The sequence below is a fragment of the Rhineura floridana genome, chromosome 9 (assembly GCF_030035675.1).
Source record: "Rhineura floridana isolate rRhiFlo1 chromosome 9, rRhiFlo1.hap2, whole genome shotgun sequence".
NCBI classification, from domain to species: Eukaryota; Metazoa; Chordata; class Lepidosauria; order Squamata; family Rhineuridae; genus Rhineura; species Rhineura floridana.
In genome coordinates this window covers 29,217,897-29,238,143 of record NC_084488.1, presented here as the reverse complement: position 1 = coordinate 29,238,143, position 20,247 = coordinate 29,217,897, and the positions used below count along the sequence as shown (strand labels likewise).

Sequence of the window (20,247 nt, the reverse complement as noted above, 5' to 3'; positions counted from 1 at the left end):
AGATTCTTTAAGTGTCTGTCTTCATTTATTTATGTTTAAAACAGACCAACAGCAGTGTGTATTAAAGTATAAGGAGAAGTGAAAAAGCTGTTTAAAAAGCTGTTTAAAACTCATTATTTCTGAGTCTATATCCTGCTTTTTGAGACTCCAGTCCTAGTCATTAATGGTTGTTTCACAAGAACCTTTCAGAGTAAATGTAATGTGTTAGGTAGCACTTATGGGGATAAAAATTATATTGTGAATAAATGTTCAGTTGCTGCCCTTTGGCTTCTGGAATGCTTAGACTGTTTTGGGCTGAATAAGTTGTCTGTCTTTGGCTACAGTGTGACAAATTTTTATTTCTCTTACATTTGCTTTATCTCTCTTCCACCCCTTTATTTTTCATATCATAAAAGGATATTCATATTCCAACATTATTGAATACAAATGTTGAGCCCCTTATGCAGACAAGGGACATGTTTATATCCCTGCAGTCTGTGATTTCAAAAACTGCTTCTTATAAATGTCAGAAATCTGATGTTCTCTAACCTTTCAGAAAGTAGAGAAAGGTGTTCTTTGTTTTGACATTCAAAATTAATTCATGAAATATAAAAAGCATTCTCTAGGTGCAATTTGGTCAGCCTGATGCCTCTTGAATTCATAATCCTTTTGGGAATTTTAATTGTACTAATTGGCTAACTTCATAATTGGATCCCAGGTAATTGCAGGATAGTTTTAACTGCTGTAGATGGCTCCTAAAACTGTGTTTACTCCTTTTCCAAGGTTGGTTACTTGTAATGTTTGTCTTCATTTTAGGCAGCTGCTATCCCTGTCCTGAGACTGTAGATGTGAAGTGCAATTGTGGCAAAACTGTTCTCAAAGTACCCTGTGGTAGAGAACGTACCACCAAGGCCCCCAAATGTAAAGAGCCATGCAGGTTAGTATTAAATAACAATACATCTGAGTTGTATATCTGCAAGCACATACAAAGGATGGGACCCAAAGAGCTACTTAGGCATGTCCAAAGGAGTTTTTTCACTATTCTCCCCTTTTAACACCAGTCTCCTGTGTGAAATCGTAAGTTGCTTTTGAAAGTTCCTTTGGTTTCAAAAACAGCTTGCTTCACAGAATTAGTTGGGCAGTCCCTTGGATCTTGGCGAAGGTTCTTGTTTACAGTTGACTGTATGATTTTGATATATATTTCTAAATATTTTCCTAGAACTATAGAAATAAGGTATACATTGAACCAAGTCAGTGGGCTTTTAAACAAGGGATGTCTATATTCTGTGCCAAAAAGGCACCAGATGCCGAATTCACATTTGCAAATTGGATCCGAGGACTGTGGCAAGGTAAGGGGGATATTCACTTACTTTATAATAACAAAACCTAGCTCCCACTCCAGTGGTTCTCCTAAACCTGTGCCACTGCCATTACTTGGTTTCACTTATTTCTTCTGAATCCTTAATTTACCAGTGACCTGGTAACTGGGGTATAGGTGCAATACAAAGCCAGTCAGATAAAATATTACACTTAACAAAGGTTTTGAAAAACTCCAAAATGTCCAGTGGTAGGAGAATCATGACACTGACACAGGACTTTGGCTCTTAAATCTCCAGGGGGCACATGCATAGCTGCATAATGATACAACACCCCCCCCCCCAGCGCAAAGTCAACTGTGCTTCCTGGAGGCTGCCCCTCTAGCTCTAGCTGCTTTTCCTTAACAAAAGGATCGAGCTCCTGCGCCGAACACAATTCCTCGAACCAGTAGTCCTGGCATGCAGCCGCCACCATAAGAACATAAAGAACATAAGAAGAGCCTGCTGGATCAGGCCAGTGGCCCATCTAGTCCAGCATCCTGTTCTCACAGTGGCCAACCAGGTGCCTGGGGGAAGCCCGCAAGCAGGACCCGAGTGCAAGAACACTCTCCCCTCCTGAGGCTTCCGGCAACTGGTTTTCAGAAGCATGCTGCCTCTGACTAGGGTGGCACAGCACAGCCATCACGGCTAGCAGCCATTGATAGCCCTGTCCTCCATGAATTTGTCTAATCTTCTTTTAAAGCCGTCCAAGCTGGTGGCCATTACTGCATCTTGTGGGAGCAAATTCCATAGTTTAACTATGCGCTGAGTAAAGAAGTACTTCCTTTTGTCTGTCCTGAATCTTCCAACATTCAGCTTCTTTGAATGTCCATGAGTTCTAGTATTATGAGAGAAGGAGAAGAACTTTTCTCTATCCACTTTCTCAATGCCATGCATAATTTTATACACTTCTATCATGTCTCCTCTGACCTGCCTTTTCTCTAAACTAAAAAGCCCCAAATGCTGCAACCTTTCCTCATAAGGGAGTTGCTGTGGTCTCCGGGTCGGATTCTCCAGATACTCTGGCTTGTGGGACAGTGTGTCTGCCTGCTTATTCTGTGCCTGTGGAATGTAATGAATTTTGAAGTGAAGTTGAGTGAAAAACTGAGCCTAGCACATTTGTCTCTGGTTCAGCTTATGTGCGCTGTGGAGACCCTCCAAATTCCAATGATCTGTGCAAACCGCCAAGTTTCAAAAACAGTACGGATTGCCAGCAACTCTTCCCCATATGGTATAGTTTTGCCCAGAACTTGTTGACTTCCGTGAAAAGTATGCACATGGCCTCAGACCCTCCCCTCTCTGGGCTGGTTGCAAAAGCACTGCTCTGATGGCCATGTCCGATGCATCTGTCTCCACCACGAAACGGCGTGTAGGATCCTCATGCTGCAGTATGAGTTCAGAGGCGAACAGGACTTTTAACTCCTCTCAGGCTCCTTACACAGCTTCTGTCCAGCGAAAGGGACCTGAACCCTTCAGGCAGTCCGTGAGCAGCACAATTTTGTCAGAGTAGTTCGCAATGAACCGATGGTAGTAGTTAGCGAACCCTAGGAACTGATGGAGATCCTTCTTCATTTTGGGAGGTTGCCACGTGAGAACTCTGTGGACCTTACCCAGGTCCATTTCGACTCCTGTGGGAGAAATGTGGTATCCCAAAAAGTCCAACGTGGTTAAATCAAAAGTGCACTTCTCTAGGTTGGCATAGAGGTGATGTTCCCTGAGGCGTTGCAGCACCACCGCACATGCTCGTCATGCTGAGCTGGGGAGTCTGAGTAAATGAGAACATCATCCAAATACACGATCATGAAGTGGTCTAAATAGTCTCTAAAGATGTCATTCATAAAACTCTGGAAGACCCCAGGACTATTCGATAGCCCAAACGGCATGACCAAGTACTTGAACTGTCAATATCGAGTCTTGAACGCAGGCTTCCACTCATCCCCTCCTTGATTCGGACAAGATTGTAAGTTCCCCTCAAATCCAGCTAGGTATAGATCTTGGCTGACTGCAGTCGCTCCACCGCCTTGGTGATGAGCGGCAAGGGGTAGCTGTTGGGGATCGTGACTTTGTTAAACTCTCACTAATTGTTACACGGACATAGCTCCCCCCTCTTTCTTAACAAACAGCAAAGGTGCCCTGGCAGGTGACTGAGACGGTCAAATGAAACCCCTCTTTAGATTGGTCTCTAGAAATTCCCTTAGCACCTCCAACTCTGGTTCAGACAAGGAATCGATCCGTCCCGAAGGGATGTGCACCCCCAGCATCAGATTTATTGCACAGTCATAGGGGTGGTGGTGGGGCAACTGGGGAACTTCCTTCTTGTCAAAGACATCCCGGTATTCCTCATATTTTTTGGGCAAAGTGGCTCCCTCTTGTAGCACAGTTCTGGCCAAGACGGTGGGGGGAGTCTCCTTTCATGGTTGGCAGTGCTGATGGCAATAACCTGAGGTAAATACTACCACCGCTTCATCCCAGAAAATGGTGGGGTTGTGCTGAACCAGCCAGGCCATTCCCAAGACCACTGGAAAGCTGGACAGAGTGGCCACGTTAGAATGACAGGCTTTCCACATGTCCCGGAATTTCTATTCTCGGCATCTCTGTAGCCTTAGTAGCAGTTCCTGACTTTAAGGACCGCCCATTAATGGTTTCGACAGTCAAGGGCTTCTCCAGTGTTTGAATTAGCACTCCATGCTCCTTAGTAAAACCCCTATCCATAAAACTCGAGGAAGCCCCAGAATCTATCATGGTGTGGACCTGGAGGCTTTGTCCCGAAGGTAGAATGAGCTGGACTGGCAGGTGGAGGGCTGGCTGCGATGGAAGGGGCTGCTGGTGAGGCCAGTATTCTTGCTCCATTCCCAACTCTTTGGCCTCTACGAGAGCTGGGATTTGGAGTTTTTCTGCACCAGAGCCCTTTCTTCTTTGGAGAGGCACCCCCAAGCTAGATGCCCTGCCTTCCTGCAGTACAAACACAGCTGCTCCCTCCTGTGCTTCTCCTTCTCTGACAGGCATGGCCTTGCCCCTCTAATTTGCATGGGCTCCACCCCTGACAGTTGAAATTCACATGCTAGGGGTGAAACGGGCGTGGGGGAGTGGCATGGGAGCCTGAGAACATGGAGCTTCTGCCTTGCACTCCAAGCAGTGACCTTCGGGCTGACTGTCTATCTGCAGACATAATTGGATCAACTCTGCGAGGCTGCTTGGCAGGGAGGCACATGCCAGTTCGTCCAGCACTTCTGTGCTACCTCCACTCTGGTAGAAATACATCAAGGCAGAGTCATTGTAATCCACCTCTTGAGCTAGGACACAAAAAGTGTTGGTGTACACCCCCACAGAACTTTTCCCCTGCTTCAGGGTTCCCAACTGCCAGGACACAGTCTCTTTCCGCTGAGGATCATGAAACATCTCGGTCATAGCATTAACAAACGCAGTATACTGGGTCAAGACAGGATTGTTATGCACCAAAAACGGAGTAGCCCATTTGGCAGCTTCCCCTTCCAAGACATTGATACCTGTCATGGCCCCGTCAGAGGACTCCTCAGATGAGGACGACTCGGGAGTAACAGCAGCAGACCCAGGAGCAGCAGGAGACACGGAGGAGCCTCCTGAGAATCCAGCTCCTTCTGCCCCTCAGCTGCAGAGCACCCCAGGGACAGCAGAGGCCCTGCAGCCAGACACAGACAGTGAACAGGATATTCCCCCCCTCACCTGCAGAACGTAGACAGCAGAAGGTCAGGCAGAAGAGAGGCAGGCCTGTCTCTTAAGGCCCAAACGCTGAGGGCTCACACCTGCTGTCCATCCTGCTCTTTATAAGGCACACCTTGGCTGCAGCTTGTTGCTGACTGCAACGTTAGGCGTGGCTTGTGTGTTCCTAGTTTCCTGGCACCCTCTTTCGGACTGACCCCTTGGCACTTGATCCCGGACCTCTACTGACCTCGCTTCTGGACTCCTGACTCGGCAAGTACGCTTCGGACAAGCCTGGCCCTTATCAGATTCCCTCCTCCTAAGACCTGGCAGATTTATGGCCAGACTGCCGGCTAAGGACTTTGCTTCCCTGCCAAAGACCCAGGAATTTCCAGCCCCCCCTGACACTGCTGATGCAGTGTAGAGCTGACAATAACAAAAGCCACCTTCACATCATCATTCGGGAACTCTGCTTGATGCACTTGCATGTACAGTTCACACTGGGCAAGGAACGTGGCAAACTGGTCACTCTGGCCACCATGAGGCAATCCCACTGGCTCTTTGACATGGGTGGGCAGCGCAGCTGCTTGAGCTGCACCTCCTTCAGCAGCTTGGTTAAACATGGCTTGGAGGTTTTGATTCTCCAGTTGGAGATTCTGGGTTTCTGTGTGGAGGCTCTGGACTTCTGCATACAAAGCTTCAACTATTCTCTGAAGACCCCTTCTGTGCCGCCGCTGGCCTCCATGGCGTCTGTCATGGGACCGTCAGTGAAGGGAGGTAGTGGCTGAGTCAAGCTGTCCTACCCACAGCCAAAGGATGCAGACTGAGACAAGGTAATGTCTTTTGCTCTTTTTATTAAAGTTATGGTTACATCCAAAGCAGTGTGCTTCATCTACCTGTCTACTCTGACTCAATACTTTCCCTAACTATCCTAACTAAGCAGTCTCTGCAGTGTTTGGGGAGAGTTGACTCAGCACTTGTGCCTTGGCAGGCACCGGCTTAAGTAGGGAAGGTTTTCGCACATAAGCGGCAGCTCTGCCTGAGTTTCACCCTTTGAAAGTCTCTCTTCTCTGCCTGAGTTTCACCCTTTGAAAGTCTCTCTTCTCATGCTCTGGCGTGGATGGCACGATCAGAGTTGCCTCCTAACTGCTCTGGCATTGGACTCGCAGGAGGGGCCAGTACTGCCTCCGTGGAAGTGGAGCCGTTATCTGATAATGACTCCATTTGTAGGATGGTATCTGCTACTAGAGAGTTAGAAATCTGGTGTTGTGCAATTTCTGTATCAAAATAAAACTGAAGGCTACTTCTTTTGAAGTAAACTCCATAAACATGGATAGGACTGGGCTGGAAGATTTTTAGGGTACCTCAATGCACGGTTGTCCCGCTTTTCATATGGAGCATGCTCAGCCTTGTTCTCTCTCTGCTTGCTCTCTTAGTCCAGCTGGTGTACCTGGGGTCAGATCTGGTCTTTTGCACTTTTAAAGTATGGGGAGGGAGACAAGATGGCTACGTGATAGGACGCATAACAAAGAAGCTCCGTGAATATACCTTATTTTATGTTATTTTATGTTATTTTAACCTTCACTTCTAAGACTCATGAATGCTAGACTCTTTATCACTCTATTACTCCTCAAAAGATATTGCTAGCTCTATTAATACGGGACTTTTACAATTTACAAACTTCGTGCTTATCTATTCGAGGTCCGTTCGACATCAGAGACAGTAAATAACGCAGTTATAATTCAAAGAACTTCCTTTCAAACTTTAGTCTTATCTTATCATAGAAAGATGGATATTTTAACTTGGAACCTTGAAACTCTTGCATATACTTTCAAGAAGAGAGAAGAAAAACTAAATAGGAAAATAAATAAGGAGTGCTAGAAAGAAAAAAGAAAGACCAAACCTGTGTGTACTATAAAAAGGAGTTGGGATCAATTGAAACAAAATGGTCCTAACAAGACAGTCTTATAGAGAGCAGGGTATTACCCCCTCTACAACCATGAATTTACAAATGAATATAAGTAAAAAACCTTTTAAAAACAACAACCAAAAATAACACAATATTATAAACATAAAGAACAAGAAGAATCAACTCACCTGCTAGTGAGCGAACTAAGTGGATGTAATTTAAAGGAACATGGTTCAATAGAAAGACCACCTTCATTTTCAACGAGAGAAAATATGTTATCAAAAGACAGCATAGCCTTTGAACTATTAGGTGAAGGAGAATTAAAAAACTTTTTGCCGCCCTCTGAGGAAGACGATCCAAGTTTAGATACATCTACAAATATGATCATAAATAATAGCACAAGCAGTTCCATGCCAACATTAGAATCATCCTTCAAGAGAGATCTATCTCCTTCAGAAGATGTGCACCAACAACCCGGTAATATAAACCAAAGACCTGAGTACTACGAGAACTTATCCCTGACAACCCATAACATCATAGAACATGAAATTCTTGAAGATTGGACTCCACAACGGAATATGGATGAATCAATAACATCATTTTGGAGATATATGGAGAACATAGAGAAGATACCTACCCAAGACAGATATATAACAGAATAAACATGGACAACAGCAGTTACTGCTTCCCTGGCACAAATCTCCAAATACATTGAAGAATCTGTCCCATTACTAACACTATTAACAGAAATTATAACAAATACAAAGACTCTTGAAATTGAAGATGATAAGAAACTTACCAGGAAAACACAAGCTACACAAACAACATTAACTGATCCCTTGCTAATGGAAAAAAAGGGAATAAAGATGAATAGGAAGATAATAAATTAAAAAAAATCAGAAAGTGAAAGTTAATAAAGGAAAGTATCATTCCTCTTTTAATTTTAAGAAATTGTTTTATTAGACACCTCGCAACAATTGGCCAAGAAAAAAGAAGAAAAGAAAAAGAGAAGGAGAAGGAAACATAAAAAATGTAAGAACGGACCTAACCAAGAACTAAATTCACCTTCACCCCCACTCTCACTGAGCCGGCCCCCAGAACAAAATCTACCTTCACCTCTGCCTTCTATAAGCCAGTCTTGAAGAAATGTAGCCGGGAGAGGGATGATGGATGACGTGATCGACGGTGTGAGCGGTCGGTTGATTATGCCAGAGCCTGATGGAGAGAGGATGTGCCTTACTCCGGAGATCTTACCTGGCGATGAGTCGCCCCAGCCGAATGCTTCGAGCCAATATCAGAGAGACGATATGGGAGAGACGATGGAGGATGTGACTGATGGAGAGAGCAATCAGATTACTATATTGGAGCCTATCAAGGATGAGACGTGTCTTAATTCAGACCCATTGTCTGATAGTGAAACAAATCTAGCAGAATATAAATGGAATTTAACCCTAAATGATTATAAACTGGTGTTTATCAATTATCCAAAACCGAGAGGCATGTTAAATTCCTACCAACGTAAATTACACTGCTGGAAGATTATAGAAGCCACGGAAACTGGACTGTTGAACATAGATAAAATTCTATCAATTCAATATTTATTATTTAATTATAAAAAAGCAAGAGCAATAATTAATTTTAAAGATAACGATACCGTGAGACTCATATATAATAAAAGATCAATATTCAATTATCAGAACATCCAAATATCGAGATTATTTGAAAATACTGCTCCGCCGCTGAATCTTAATATATTTAAATCTACTAAACAAACGGCTACTTATCAAAAAATTATAAAGAGAAACACAGTTCCTAAACTAACAACAAAAACACCTTTGCCAGAAAAGTCTAAAATTTGCCTTCAGGAAACATTTGACCAATCTACTACCATAGAGAACTATACATCTTCGGCCCTCCTACCAGAAGAATTGATGCTTTTAGGTCTATGTAATGGAGACAATACAACTGAGCGACTAAACATTATTACTCGATTGAGAACGTTACTATCAATTGCTGAAAGGGAAATGACAGGAAATATATCAATCAACGATGAACTAAAAGAGCACCCTTTGAATTTAAATATAGCCGCAGTACCCTTCGAGTACAACTTAGAACCAATACATTTGGATCATTTAAAGATGAACTCCATTATCTCGTTAACCAACTCTATCACACGTGACCAAAACCATGAATATAGTAAATCTACATATCCATCTACTTGACTGAATAGACATTCTATATTGGATGATCTTAAAATAATATCTTGGAACATTGCAGGTTGGCAAGCCAAAGCAAATGATGAAAATCTAAAGCTGTTCCTATTAACTTATGATATTATCCTATTGCAAGAAACCTGGTTAAAAGAAAACCTATATATCAATGGATATACTGTATTTGAGATCCCAGCCACCCCTAGTTCTATGGGAGGGAGACCTAAGGGAGGGATAGCAGTATTAATCTCGACATCTCTAACTGTTAAATTAAAGCAATTGAATTCCCTTGACGAATTAGCAGTGGCTATAATATTGGAATTCTCCTATATATCAATTATCCTGATCAATGTCTATATACCCCCTGGCCGGGCTAAAGCTCTTATTATTAACAGTTTTAATCTCCTAGGAAAATATCTTACTGAATTGGCAATTAAATACCCAGCACTCCTGATACTATTAATGGGAGACTTTAATGCCAGAATGGGCAGTTCCGATGGCGCATTGTATTCTAGGTACTCCCAACAACATTTAATTCCTGATGAGCTATCGATATTCCCCACAAGAACCTCAAAAGACCCTGGAATAAACTATGCGGGACTTTTGTTATCGAAATTAACACATAAAATGAATATGACTCTGATGAATGGTCGTTGTCCGGGAGATATAGAAGGAGAATTTACTTATGTCTCATATTCAGGAACATCTCTTATAGATCTAAGTTTTATTTCAAATGAACTTCTCCTCTCGGTGTCAAATTTTGCAGTTATTAGATGGATAGAAAGTGACCATTTTCCAATTGCTCTAACAATAAATGTTAATGAAGAACATATTCACCTAGTTAAAGACTCCTTCCCTGATGAGAATATTGAGGTAAATACCAAGAGAGTTAGATGGATTCCCAGAATAGCTAGCCAAACTACAAATATACTTAATTCCTCAGAGATGCTGACGATTAAACAAAAAATAATAACTAAATTAGAGGTAAATGAGACAGTGAATCAATTCCAAAAAATAATGGAGATATTAAAGAAATCCCTGTCAAAACAGGCCATAAAAAATCCGAAAGGTAAAGTTAATAGAAGGAAAACCTGGTTTGACCAGGACTGTATCCAGTTAAAAAAACAACTTCGTGAAATATATAAAACATACATTAGGACAGGCCTACATGAAGATTTACAAAGATATGTAATAGTCAAGAAGAAATACAAGCAATTAATTAAGATGAAAAAACGAAAAGAAAGATCGGAAATATGGACACGGTTGCTAGAAGCTTCCAAATTAAGAAACCCAAATATATTTTGGAAATTGATTACACATTACTGGCCAAGATCTCATCTACACTCTAATATTTTGGCTGGAGATTGGGAAAAGCATTTTGAAACTCTCTATAATAATTCAGGGAAAGAGGAAATATATGAATATGCATTATTGGATGACTTCCAAACATGGACACCTGTATCTGAAGAAGAAATTATAGGACTGATTAAGAACTTAAAATCTAATAATGTCCTGACAACATTCCATCTGAAGTATTCAAAAATAATGTTAATTGGTGGGCTCCAATCTTGGCGACATTGTTTTCACATATTGATAATACTACTACTATACCTGAAGATTGGGGCATGGCGACAGTAGTATCTATTTTTAAGAAGGGTTAAGGACAGACCCAGCAAATTATCGGCCAATCAGCTTGTTAAATGTCATAAGCAAGTTATACTCCGCCCATCTATTTAACAAACTGATTAATTGGGTTGAACAATTAGATGTAATAATCCCAGAACAAGCTGGCTTCCGCCCAAAGCGTTCAACAATGGACCATATAATAGTTTTGCAGCATATTATTGATAAATATACTCTTAGAAAAGGGGGATTTTTCTATGTGGCCTATATTGATCTGAAAGCGGCATTTGATTCGATCCCAAGATCAAGACTATGGTTGAAATTATACCGTCTTGGAGTTGATAGACGACTACTAACCCTGTTACAAGGCTTATATAAAAATACTAAACTAAGAGTTAGATGTAACATCCAGGGACACCTAACAAATTCGATAAAAACGCAAAAAGGGGTAAGACAAGGATGTGTTTTATCACCCTTACTCTTTAATTTATATATTAATGATATTATCAAAAAGATAAATCATTGCGCTATACACTCCCCTATGCTACCTAACATCCCAAGAAATGCCCTCCTATATGCTGATGACATTGCTCTATTATCAAAGACCTCGATAGGGCTGAAGAAACTATTAAGAGGAACAGCTCAATACTGTCAAACAGAAGGCCTAGAAATAAACTATCAAAAGACCAAGGTATTAGTATTTAGTAAAAAACGATTGAAACATAATTGGATGTTAAATGGAAGCACAATTGAACAGGTGAACTCATTTAAATATTTAGGATTCACCTTTCAAGCGACAGGCAGCCATAGCCACCATATCAAATCAACTATATTAAATGCTAAGAGAACATCTAAAGCCTTGATAACTTTTTATTACACCAATGGAGGACAATTAATCATCCCTGCCCTCAAAGTATTTAAAGCCAAAATAATCCCACAGCTCATGTATGGACTACAAGTAACAACAAGGGACAAATTCCCAGAGATAGAAGCGTTACAAACCTCTTTTATACGATCTATCATGGCACTACCTAGATGTGTCCCTAATAGTCTTATATGGCTAGAAACTGGAGTACAATCCATAGAATCCATTATTTGGACATCGAGGATTAATTATTGGCTAAAACTATCTTTAGATCCTCAAGGCCTAGCGCCCCATATTCTGGAGGACAATTTTAAGTCAATATGGAACACTATAATTATAGATAAACTTCAACATCTTGGCTTTACCGTACAAACAATAAAACAGATGGGATACGATTCGGCAAGGATAAATATTAGACAACGTATCAGAGATATTGACTTACAAACCCATCGAGAAATGGCGAAGAAATATAGATATAATACCAGTCCTTACCTTCCAATGCCCTATTTGACTAATCTTAACATACCTAAATATAGAAAAGCATTCACCTGGATTAGATGTGATGTTCTCCCATCAGCGGTACTGGAAGGCCGATATAGTAAGACTCCATATATTGATCGCCTGTGTCCCTGTGAAAGAAGAGAAATTGAAACGAATGTTCATGTCCTATTATATTGCCCTCTATACGATCAACCCAGATTACACCTTATTGCACCCCTTTTAGACAACCAAATTTTAAACTCTGATGCTCTACGAGTAGGCTATTTATTGTCGGACCACAAGAAAGAAATCACATGGGAGGTAGCAAAATTTGCTACAATAGCAATATTAAAAAGGAAAGAGTCATTTTAGAGTTTTAATCTTTAATATCATGAGAAGCAGATATGATATATAAGTTTTAAATTAAAATATGTCTATATTCGGGAATGTAAACCGAGATGTTATAAATGTTTTTATATGTTGTATGGATCCCTGTGATCGTTAATAAATACTTACTTACTTACTTTTAAAGTAGTGTGTTAATTAGGCGCAACTCGGAAGGGAAGGGTAGGTGGCATGAGCATAATGTGGTCAGAAGTGCCAGAAGCTGGTGTGTGGTCAAAGCAATTGTGAAGAATGAAAGACAAGTTTTGTCCTTGTGGGCTGTGGTGTGGCAGGAACAGGTAGACCTGTGCACCTCACCCAGAGCTTGGAAAAGTTACTTTTTTGAACGACAACTCCCATCAGCCCAATCCAGTGGCCATGCTGGCTGGGGCTGATGGGAGTTGTCGTTTAAAAAAGTAACTTTTCCAAGCTCTGACCTCACTAGATGAAACCATGGGTGTGCTATAAACTCCACTTTCTGCCCTTGCAGGGTTTAGAAGATGTGTCAACCCTGATGTAATTTTATATGGGACAAACTGATCAATTTTTTCTTACTGCTTCATTATTTTTATTCTTGTGCCTGCTATCAAGATAGAGGACTGAGAGGCTTTTAAAAAGCTATACAATATACATAGTGTGATATTTTTGAAACCTGTGGACCACAGTGACTTCAAAGGCTTTTTAAAAACAAATGTGACCAGTGAATCCTATTTACCACACATCTAATGGCTAGTCCTATAGTATCATGGACGCAGCCTTCATGGGGATGTGAAACATATATAAAGCACAACTACCAAGACATGAAACAAGAAAAGAAACACACTGGATTCAGTTGTTTTTCCCCCTAAATGAGATCTCTTTATCAGTGTATAAATAAGGATTTTTAAAAAAACTTCAGGGTTCAAAATAAGGATGTTAAGTTTGAAATGGTGGCAGAAAAAGTTCTGATCAAGTTGCTAACCCTGGCTTGTTACACACACCATTAATTCCTACTAAGTTCTTATTTTATTTTAAAAGTTAATAAAGGATTAACTTTAAAAAGTCATTCATGTCTTGCAACAATATTAAAAGGATTTTGATACTTATTGAACAGTGATTTTGCGATCTGATCAAAGGAAGATGCGAACATGTAGTATATCTGTTTAGACACATATTTAACCCCATTTTTCTCAAATAAATAAATCCACCAGGAAGTTGCTAGCAGCTATTATGTTCTCCCTTGCACCTTAAGAATAAGGTACCCTCTGGATATTGTGTGTATATGAATGGACATGATACGTAAGGCTTCATGGAGGCACAGTTCAGATATATATTTCTTTTGGCTTGTTGCTTCCCAGTAGGTGGTGCTATATTAAGACAGCGTGCATTTGGCAGGTTACTGCTTTGAGATAAGTATGTAGTGAAACGATTAGTGTATTTATTAGCCTTTGACAGAAAATAGTGCTTTCATACAATGTCTTGTCAGCCTGTGCATAATATATAAGAAACCAATACCTAGATACCTTTTGTGAGTATCGGTTCAGGGGCTGATGTAATTGGAATGTTTTATAACTGTTTTTGTAATAAAAATTACAACTTAAAACAGCCACAATAAAATGAACAAAGTATTATTAAAACAGTATGTTGTATATACATACTCGCACATGCGTGTATATATACAGCAAAATTCTGTACATATCTGCTGAGAAGAAAGTCCCATTTAGTTCAGTGGGGCTTAACTGACACTGAACTAAATGGAACTTGGGTATAGGATTGCAGCTCTTTGGAGGGCGTTTCAGAGGCTGATGCTGCTATGGGGAAGGCTCTATTTTGAATCCCAACTAGAAAAATTTATTTATAAAAATATTTCTATACAATTTCATAAAAAATAAAGTGGCTTACAACAATTACAGTACAATAACAGTACAGTAAAATAAACAATTACATGAATCAAAACAGTTCACCAGCTGACTATTACAGGAGTGTTCTCTTAATTATCTGCATAAGTCTGGCAGGAAAGAAGAGTCTTCAGCAACAACTTGAAAGTCAATACCGAAGGCCCCTGAGGCCTCTGCTAAATCTCTGTTGGAAGAGCATAGCACAGGAGTGGGTCAATAACACTAAAGACTTGGCTTTGTGTTGTCAAATCAGCCTCACCAACTTGGGGAACAATCAGTAATGCTCTAACAGATGATCTCAGTGATTGAGCTAGGATATGAGGGCGGTTTCTAAGATACATTGGACCTAAATTGTTACAGGCTTTGTAAATCAATACAGGTATCTTAAACCTGGCTTGGTGGTAGATGGGTAGCCAGTGCAAACGTTTTAACAATGGTATTGTATGTTGGCTGCTATGTACCCCCAGCAGTAGTCTACCTGTCACATTCTGTACCAGCTGGAGCTGCTCGACCAGGCCCAAGGGCAGCCCTACATAGATTACATTGCAGTAATCTAGCCCTCAGGTTACCAACTCATGGACTAAAGTGGTCAGGCTGTCCCTGTCCAGGAACAGCTGTAGCTGGCGATTCAGACAAAGCTGGTAAAAGGCACTCCTAGTCACAGAGGACACTTGAGTGACAAAGATGTATCCAGGAGTACTATCCCAAGTGGTGAACCTGCACCTTCAGAGGGAGTGTAACACCATCCAGAACAGGTAGCTTGTCTGTCTCCCAGACATGGGAACAACCCACCCAAAGAACCTCTGTCTTCTCAAGATTCAAGCATTGGCCCTCATCTGATCCACCACTGCATTCAGACACAGGCCCAGAGCTTTCACAATTTCTGCTGATTCTGATGTTTACAGAGCTGGGTGTCATCAGCGTATTGATGACACTTGGGTCCAAAACTGCTAATGACCACTCGCAACATATAGATGTTAAATAGCACTGGAGAGATGCTAGAACTGGAACAGGTTCAAAGGACAGCAACAAGGATGGTCAGGGGACTGGAAACAAATCACTATGAAAGAACTGGGCATGTTTAGTCTTGAGAAGAGAAGACTGAGGGGAGATACGTTCGCACTCTTCAAGTACTTGAAAGGTTGTCATACAGAGGTGGGCCAGGATCTCTTCTTGATTGTCTCAGCGTGCTTAGGTTGCAGGAAGCCAGATTTCAACTGAACATCAGGAAAAACTTCCTAACTATTAGAGTGGTACAACAATGGAACCAATTACCTAGGGAGGTGGTGAGTTCTCCAACACAGGAGGCAGCTGAACAGTCACCTGTTGGGTATACTTTAAGTTGGATTCCTGCATTGAACAGAGGGTTGGACTTGAAGGCCTTATAGGCCCCTTCCAGCTCTACTCTTCTATGATTCTAGTACTTTGAAGAACCTCATAGCACAAAATACTCACCCAGTGCTATTTGCTGAACACAGCCTTGAAGGGAAGAATGGAATCACAGTAATACAGTGCCTCTGAAACCCATCCCACTGAATAGGTCCAGGAGGATACCATGGTCAACGATATCAAAAGCTGCTGAGAGATGGAGCAGAAGTAATAGGGTCACACTTCTCCTGCCTCTCTCAGAATAAAGGTCATCCATCAAGGCAACCAAGGCTGATTCAGCTCTGCAACTGGATCAGAACCCTGATTACTATGGATCTAGATAATTAATCACACCCAGCAATATCTGCAGTTGCTCCACAACCACCTTCTCCTCTGCTGTTGCCAAGAAAGAAGTATTGGTGACTGTTCAGCAGTTATAACAATCCATTGGGTCTACAGTGGGCTTTTTAAAAAGTGAGTGCACTGTCACCTCTCTTAAGGGCACCGGACAGTGCTCCATCATGCGAATATATATTTACCACTCCCTTGACCCATTCAGTCACCCCACTCTGGCTAGCTTTAATAAGCCAGGATAGGCAAAGATTTAAGGAGCAGGTGATTGGGAGCATCACTGCAGGTATCCTGTCCATACCATCAGGCCGCATTAACTGCAGTTGATCCCACAATGCTGGATTCACTGTTGCATTGGGCACCTCAGCTGGCACTAACACAGTAGTGTTGTCTGAATCACTGTGTAGCCAAGCGATTTTATCCTCAAAATGTTTAGCCAACTGGTTATAGCTAGACACCGTGTGCTTCAGAGGTCTGCCCCTCTGGTCAGGAGTGACCTATCTCTGGACCACATGGGATAACTGCCAAGTGACTCCTTGAGGATACAGTGGAGGCAGCAAAGTAGGATGAGATGAGATCACCCCTCAGCCACATAGTAGGCCAGATTATGAGCCTGAACCTGTGCTTGGTTGGTTCTTGAGTGAGATTTACTCGACTTGCACTCTAGCCCTTGCCTGGTCTGTTTCACTGACTGCAGCTCCTGAGTATGCTAAGGAGTGAACCAGGTTCCATAGCACCAGAGAGGACCCTCAGGAATGATTGTGTCAATGGCCTGCGAGTCTCACCATTCCATAATGAAACTAGGGCTTCAACAGGATCATCTGCTCTATTCACTAGGAAAAATGAGGAGCAGTCAGTCTCCTGGAGTGGATCATCCTAACCGGTCCTTCACCCCTGCAGGGAGAATTGATGCTGCAAGTCCAAACCTCAAATAGACAGAACCTGGAGCAAGCTTCTCTTGGAATCTTGGAGCACGAGGTGTGGGTGGTGGGGTGGTATCAATGGGTGATGTTTGCTGCCTTGGATATCATTCAGGGAGGAAGGCGGAGATATAAATTTAATAAATAAATTTTCTGTCAAATCTTTTTGTTCAGCTAGGGAACTACAGAGTTTCCTTTCAAAAATACTGTTGGAGGTGAGGCAGGATTGGCTGACCTGTCTATAAAATGTGGAGTGAATGGTAATTTTAAAGTGGAGAATAACATAAGAAAAGTAATAAAATAAAATAAAATAAATGCTGCTATAAATTGTTTATCTTTTCTTCAGCAGTGGGAAATTTCAAGATAGCCATCGAGTCAGTTTCCTATGTAGTGGAGACAGAGAACTGGCATTTATGGCTTTCATAAATGCCTGATTATTTTACAATTATACAGGTTGAGTAGATTACATCAAGTAGGTACACAGGAAAGGCAATGCTAGTTCCAAAGCTGAATTAATCCCATAGCAACAGCAGCACCCCTAAAATTCCAAGACACCTTTTTCGTGCCAGCTGTGAAAACCTTCGTTTGGCCTAATTCAGACTTGTTACTTTAATGTGGAATTGTATATTCCTTTGTTGTGAGTGCTAAAGCTAGACCAAGACTATATTGAGAAAATTACTGTACATAAGAGAACTTGCTTATAGCAATAATGGGTTCATGAATTTCAGTCACTTGATATAATCCAAGCTGTCAAAAGCAAGTCTAGAAATAGTGTTCATAAGTATTCTGAGAGCTATTTGGGGCTTTATGAGTATCATAACTCTAGTAAAGACACAGTAAACTACCCCCTCACAGACTTGGCGTACGTGGATGCTACTACTAAGAATGCATCCTCAGCTGATCTTGGAATGCTCCATTTCATGGGATGTAACAGAGCAGGCAATCTACCAAGTATGACTGAATCCAACCCAGCAAATTCTACATTTGCTTGAAATTAAGGTTATGAGTTCAAAGGTTGCTAAATATAACTTCTTGTTTTCAGTTTGAAATAACTGAGCAGTGGTGTATTGTTTCTGTTGCTTCCTTTTACTTAAATTTGTTTTCTTTTAAGTAAACTGTACCGAAATGTGATGAGCACCAGAGAAAAAAGCTTTGCTAGCTGCCATTTACCATGTAGTCTGGGCTTCACCAAGCCTCTATGGAAACTGGGACTGAGGCCTCTGCAGCTCTTTAAAAGAGTTTACTCTGCTTGATGCTTGTTCGCGTGAAAGAGTTTATTCATCTCATGATGCTACGATCTCCTAGGCCAGAGAATGTTTTCACTCTCTTTCTGCTAATGAGTTTTTTCTGATTGGGAGGTTATTTTATTATGTATGTAATGAAACTGTTTTGTTTTCTGTGGAGATATTATGGATAGCAATGTACTATATAAGCAGTATATCAACTTGGTTAAATAAATGATTTTAAATCAATTTTTGTAATAATTATTAACAGTTCTTGTTTTTGTTTTAGGCAGCCACCTACCTGCCATCACCCTAGTCGAGAGAAGCACAGCTGCCACTTTGGCCCTTGTCCTCCTTGTCGTCAGCCCTGTAAGAAAATCTTTGAGAAGTGTGGTCACTCCTGCCCTGTTTCTTGCCACGATGAAGCGCTCGTAAAACAAACCGGTTCGGTGAGAGAAGATTCTGTGTTCTAACATACTAGCTTACTTCTTATCAAGGAAAAACTGGGGGGAAATTGTGTTGTGTTCAGCCTAGTTTCATGATTAATAATTTATCAGCTAAAAGGAAAAATTTAAGGACAGGTTTTATTTTAGAGGTATTTTCAACTGAAACATTTAGAAGAACTTTTTTCTGCCCAGGTAACATCTGTTGTTTAATTTCTTTGCTTAATTTGGTAGTCTGCAGCTCTTTCAGATCTGGACTTAATTTAATTTTTTTGTTTTTTTCCAGTTCAGTACCATTTAAGAGTTTGTTTGTTTTCTGTTCAAGATAATTTTTTTCGTCTTTCTCTCCCTGTTCCCCTCCCCCAAATCTATCTTCCCTCCCCTTTATAAAGTGGGAGATAATGGTATGTTGCCATGAGTGTGGTGTGCCTAAGTTTGGGGAAGTACCTAGATGTGGGGCAAGACTCACCACTTGAAGACCGATGCTGTGGCTAACATTTAGTTCTTCATATTTCTGCAGAAAATTCCTTTCTTCTCTTGCCCATCAATGTCCTCTGTCCCTGCTCCCCCCCCCCCAAATGCTATGCTCCTGCTTGTCGAGATGCTGCTCAATAACGGCTTTCAAATGTCAGAAGGAATTTCATACTTGTCGAATCACAGTGTCCAGCTGCCATCCAGCTGCCAGTATGAGCAGTGGTCAGGGATGATGGTGACTTTAGTCTGATAACATCTGGAAGGCCACGGGTACCCATTCCTGTACTAGAGGTTTATACTGTCATATTAGAAAGAAGCTCCTAATAAACTCTGCACTGGTTTTTTTTATTCTAAAGCTACTTATGTAATCTATAGCATTGCTTAAAAATGTTCAGTAAAAATACTTGGAAAATGGAGAACTGTTCTGTATTGTTTAACTTGATGGACAACTCCTATGATTCTGAGTTGGCTAATTGTATTTCATTACCTCAGTCATCTTGCAGCAGCCCTTTTGAAGTAGTCAGTCTTTGGCAGATAAGAAAATGAGGCTCAGCTATAGGGCATGGGTGGGTAAACTCAGGCCCGGGGACCAAATGTGGCCCACCAATCCTTTCCATCTGGCCCTTGGAATTCTCCCCAGGCCACAACCCTCACCAGCCCTGCTGAATACCCCGAGTGTTTTTGCCTTGCTGGAACATGTCCTTGAACTCTGATGCTGCTGCTTGCTTATCTGGATGGAGGATAGAGAGGGAGATGTGAGTGTGTGTAGAAACTAGTCTATTGTACAAAAGTAACATTTATATTCATTGCTCTGCCCTCTTGTCTCTGGCCCACCTACTACTGGCATGTGGTCCTTGGAAGCAAGGTTGTCCAGAAGGGAATGTTGCCCTGGGGCTGAAAAAGGTTCCTCGCCCCTGCTATAGGGCCATGTCTTGCTACTCAAGTCCCAAGACACTCTCCAGTGGGTCACGGTGGCTCTTTCCAGCTTTCTTGTTTTGTTCTTACTACATATATTACACACTTTAGAATAATTTTGCTAATATTTGACTTTAGTCTCTTGCTTGACTTCAGTCAATCCACCACACCAAACAGCCTGCCAGGTATGTGC

At 41.4% G+C, this 20,247-nt stretch overlaps 1 protein-coding gene across 2 annotated transcripts in view; it reads left to right on the top strand.

The window, feature by feature from the left end:
- NFXL1 (nuclear transcription factor, X-box binding like 1) overlaps positions 1-20,247 on the top strand; it is a 100,237-nt gene that overhangs the window by 24,124 nt on the left and 55,866 nt on the right. For both annotated transcript variants that reach the window (XM_061584023.1, XM_061584022.1), the window contains 2 exons: positions 796-916; positions 18,512-18,671. In XM_061584023.1, coding sequence (XP_061440007.1) covers positions 796-916; positions 18,512-18,671 — 281 coding nt within the window. The remainder of the gene's footprint in view (positions 1-795; positions 917-18,511; positions 18,672-20,247) is intronic.